Source organism: Anopheles bellator, chromosome 1 (genome assembly GCF_943735745.2).
Source record: "Anopheles bellator chromosome 1, idAnoBellAS_SP24_06.2, whole genome shotgun sequence".
In the NCBI taxonomy this organism is placed as follows: Eukaryota; Metazoa; Arthropoda; class Insecta; order Diptera; family Culicidae; genus Anopheles; species Anopheles bellator.
Window position 1 is genome coordinate 20,565,924 of NC_071285.1, and position 4,755 is coordinate 20,570,678.

Genomic DNA, 4,755 nt, shown 5'->3' on the forward strand with positions numbered 1-4,755 from the left:
AATACTTTAATTTATTTTTGCGAGCGACTGTAGCGACCGAGACAAGGCCAAACAAATGAATGACTTTGAGTGTGGTTTATCGCTGATTCGCCGAAGCAGAGCTGCGTTTGATTGGGGCACGATCACTCATCCCGTCAGTCCACATTCAGCAGTCGTAGCGACAGGCAGTGTTAGTGAAGTCACTCTGTGTCATTGATTGTGCTCCACGCGCACTGCTATCAACGAGATGGCGGATCGAACGAATCCGTTGCTGCTGCTGATCTGTCTGACGCTGTGCTCGGTTTCGGTGCACGCTTCGTCAGCTTGTACCACTCCGAACGGGGCACCGGGAATGTGTGTTCCGGTGCGCAGCTGTATGTACGTGAGGGATTTCATCGCCATGCCATCGCACCACTTTCAAGACACCGACTACCTGGAGGGACTGAAATGTAGCGCTACGAACGGAACCGATCGTTTGTTGGTGTGCTGTCCGCGTCTCTTGAGCGAGCCCAACTGTGGTCCCATGGTAGCGTTCGGTACCCGTGTCTATGGTGGCGATGATACCGAGATCGCCGAGTTCCCGTGGCTGGCCCTGCTACGGTTTCGGGCCCGGAACGGCAAGCTGTTCATCTCCTGTGCCGGTTCACTTATCAGTCGCCGGTTCGTGCTGTCGGCGGCTCACTGTTTTACGGAGGCGAAGAAAAAATTCCAAGTTCTGTGAGTCGGGCCAGCCCCAAATCGTGCGATCGTTAACTGATCTTCCTCAATCTCTTTCAGTGACTCCGTGCGGTTGGGCGAGTGGAACTTTAAGAACCACCGGGGAAGAAGCGACTGCAAGAGCGTCGCTGACCGGCGCGTCTGTCGCAAAGACTATCAAGTTGTCCGCGTTACACTCTACCCCGAGTATTCGGTCAATGTGGCGGCCCATCTGCACGATATTGCCCTCATCGAGTTGGTCGGTGAAGTGGAGTTGAACGAGTTCGTGGCACCGATTTGTTTACCACAAAGTTTAGTCGAAGTCGAAGCGCCTTCGGAGTATATGGCGGCTGGTTGGGGAGCTACTTCGACCGGTTAGTATGCCGATCGTACCGAGTGTCACTGGTTTAGATTTACAAGTTCATCTGTTTACATTTTCTTACAGAATCAGACAGCATGACCCATGTGCTGCAGAAGATCCAACTAAACCAGTTCGATAAGGAACGGTGCCGAAAGGCGTACCCCGTGCCCGATGACAACGGAATCGGCGAGGGTCACATTTGTGCAGGAGGAATCGAGGGCCAGGATACGTGCCACGGAGACTCCGGGGGTCCACTGATGGAGTCCGTGGACGGTGTGTGGTACTTGGCCGGTATCACCAGCTTCGGGTGGCCCACCTGTGGAAAGCAAGGTGTGCCTGGGGTCTACACGAACGTAAGCCATTACCTCGATTGGCTAGGGTATGAAGTGTTCCGTGGTTCCTACGTTTAGTTGAGCTGGAGTGTCAAATTACATTGGACCAAACTGATGTGACGAATAGTAACTAGTGATATCGAAATAGTGTAGCAATGTAGTGATACGTCTTAGATTGTTAATGATGACTGTACGATGATACGGATATAGCGTAATTAGTAAGTACATTGTCATTCAGGTAAGTCCTATAATTGCAATCTGTTTCAAACCATTCGGTTTACGAAGCTTTAAATTTAGTTCCACAATTTCTCTGCCACGGCTGCTAGTTCAATTAACACTAACGCTATAGGTCGCAACCCAGATGGATGTCACGGTGTTCCGTGAAGAACTGTGTCGAAAACTGCTGCTTAAGATGAAGGACGGCTTCTGGGCCGGGGCCCATTCTGACGATGGGGAATCAGTTCCCGGAATCCGAGTGGAAGCCTCCCCTTTGATATGTTGATGAGCTCCGCTTTCTGACCGCCACTTGATTGTAGGAGCCCTCCGGGAACGAGGGCCGATAGAGATGGTCCACCCATTCCAGCAGCGAGATACAAGATTTGGCTAACGAATCCAGATTTTCGAGAACGGGAAACGGTTGTGGTTTGCAATCAAGCAGCAGGAGTGTTGCAAAGACCCATCACCAGGTTTCAGCTAGGGGTTTGAAGGGCGTTCAAAACCTACTTCAAGCTAAATTTCGGATAACCTCACAAGAACTCATCCAACTATATTTGTGGAGCATGAGATGCGCGATTCCGGATACGAAAATGTACCCCGTGTGCATAGCCCAACCTATTAACTAACCAAATGGAGAGTAGAAAGTGTGTTTCAATGAATGCTGTTTCGCTTATCACCTGCTCGGGGTTCTCCAGTGGCCGTGCCAAACAACGGCCACGTTATCCACAACAATTTCTAATTGAAATGTCTTTCGAATACCCAACTCGTGCCGGAGCCTGTTGGAGCTGGTTATACATTTAGACAAGCAATTTACGTACCTACTCCATAATCTTGATAGATGGTCAGGGTCAGTTTGCGACCGATCAGCATTTCTTTCCCATCCAACTGGGCGAAATTCCCACTGACGGTAGTCCCTTCTAGAAGCGCCTTACTCATCTCGACCCAAACTGCTACATTCAGAGTGTTCAGTCCCTGCATTCTAACCAGAGACCCTGAGCATGGGTCTGAATAAAAAGCAAGTAAAGCAACCCATAAGAACCCAGCAGTCTGGGGGAGTCCAAATTATGGTCCGACCGTCGGGCCCGGTACTCTCGTGTGGTACACCAGGGAGACTTATTACTTTCTCTAAGCGGATAAAGCCAGTAAAATAATTCAAAAGTCACTGATTGTTATCGATGGGAGCACGGGACGGCGAATCGTGTGCGCGCTTGTGCACCACAACCATGACGACTAATCCTTCTGGTCCGGTCCGGCGACCCGAGCAAGCTCCGGATGAGTTCCGGGCAGGCCGGCGGCAGGAAGCGGCTGATTCCAGAGCAAGCTGGTGCCGGTTAAGGGTTTCGGTGTTGGTGGTTTTCCATTCCCCGGACTCTGATGGCTGAAGGCAAAACACATCCCCATTAGATTTGGGGCTATTTATGAAGTGAGAGGAATTTTTCTCGGCCGAGCACCGACCGGCCGGCCAAGCCGAATCTGTGTAAAGCTCTGTGGTGGCGGAACCGGCTGTGGTCGGTGAATGCGGGAAGTGAGACTAATTTCGCTTCAAGCTCACTACCTCTACCACCGGCTCTATGGAACGCTCACCAGCATTGGCCAAAGTGCATCCTCCGGCAGCAGCCAGTTTAGCAGACGATGGCAGGGATTTGTGGGGCTGTAAGACCACGGTTTGGGGGACGTGAGGTCAATCGAGCTAAACGGTGGCATCGTTGGCCCTCGTCCCGCACTGGCCCGGGGAATCGCTTGAGATTCATTTCAGCAACGTCAAAAGCGGACGTTAATTTATCGTTGACTTTTTATCAAATTATAAACTCCGTCCGTCCGTTCGTCCCGGCAGCACCCCATCCACTGGGGGGCAGGATTAGAGGGCCCGTCCGGGGCTTGCAGCAGCAGCAGGCAGGGGCTCGTGTGTTGCATGTGTTGCCATAATGTTTCCGTAGCGTGGCGTCTTTCTTATCGCAACGGCGGGTTTTTGGAGTGGTTCCCCGGTACACGATGCTGTTGATTTCGTTGACTCCAACTGCACAGCCCTGGACCCGGTTCTGATTGGCGCAGTGTTCTTGCTCGTGAGTGTTCGTGACGTGTTCCGCATCTTCGTCGTGCGGAGACGTAGGAAAAAAAACAATCTAGTCATTATTTACTGCCGGCTTCGTTGGGGTCCACCAGACGGAGCCGATGGAGTTTGGTGGCGCACTGCAAAACTTGCGACCAGAACTGAAACTTTTCGAGAAACGCCACAGCCAGGAAGGATGAGTGTCGCACAAACGACCATTGGAACATTGGACAAGGTACGGCAGATGATATGCCAGAAATGGATAGAAGCCGACATAGACATAGTTTTCGTTACTATGTTTTATTTATTATTATTAGAACGGACAGAGCTCGAAGTTTTGCACTAAAGTTGATGTAATTGTCAGGATTCGAACTCGCGAACGTCTTTCGTTTAGAAACCGATTAATTGGTCTACTGACTCCTTTTTAATGTTTTTTCGATCATTTTCGGTTCTAAACTTGGGGGTTAGCTTAGTTGAGCAAATTCTTCTCAGTGCGATTCTTCTTCTGTCTGTCTTAATGATTGTTATGAAAACGGTCGGCAAAAGTTGGTGTGTTTGTCACACTGTGCCAGTTCGGAGGGCCCTGGTTGGAGGGCTACGCCACCCATCGGCTGGACACGAAAACTTTCCGTGCCGGTTGGTTGAGCGTCCGTTTCGCTCTTGACAGGAAGGTCTGTTGCATGCGGTTGCAGTTTTTCCATCTCTTTGCCCGCGTGCTGTTTGGAGAGGTTAAATTGGTAATTTAGCCGGGCGGAAAAGCTAATCGGGAAAATCGGCAAAGAACGGGAGTTGGTTCTCCTTTTTTTTTCGACGCCTCAGTTTAACAATGGTTTGGTCAGTTTTCAAACGATACGAACGAGTAGTTTGTTGTATCTAAATTGAGTTGACGCCAGAGTACTGTTTTCTGAAGTTACCCGCTTATCAACCAACAATGGAACACATGTTCGAAAACATGGATTATACCTTGGTGTTGTGGTACTTTGGTTTTGCTTCTAACATGCAACGACAATTGAAAGCAAAGCTATTTTGATAAGACTTAAAATGAGTTCAAATATGTCTGCCTGGGAATGTTTGCTGTTTCATTGCCATTGTTTTCTGCCCTCGTTCATTAAATCGTACTC

General features: G+C 49.9%; 1 protein-coding gene across 1 annotated transcript; it reads left to right on the top strand.

Moving 5' to 3' along the window:
- The first annotated feature begins 226 nt into the window (after positions 1-226).
- LOC131215192 (CLIP domain-containing serine protease B14-like) lies at positions 227-1,446 on the top strand. Its single transcript, XM_058209579.1, has 3 exons — positions 227-696; positions 757-1,049; positions 1,121-1,446. The coding sequence occupies exons 1-3, from the start codon at positions 227-229 to the stop codon at positions 1,444-1,446; spliced, it is 1,089 nt and encodes a 362-aa protein (XP_058065562.1).
- The last annotated feature ends 3,309 nt before the right edge of the window (positions 1,447-4,755 follow it).

Excerpts from the sequence above, each read along its gene's own strand:
- LOC131215192 (XM_058209579.1), top strand. The coding sequence starts at position 227 with ATGGCGGATCGAACGAATCCGTTGCTGCTGCTGATCTGTCTGACGCTG. Across the intron at positions 697-756 it reads AAGAAAAAATTCCAAGTTCT|TGACTCCGTGCGGTTGGGCG; the intron begins GTGAGTCGGGCC and ends AATCTCTTTCAG. Across the intron at positions 1,050-1,120 it reads TTGGGGAGCTACTTCGACCG|AATCAGACAGCATGACCCAT; the intron begins GTTAGTATGCCG and ends ATTTTCTTACAG.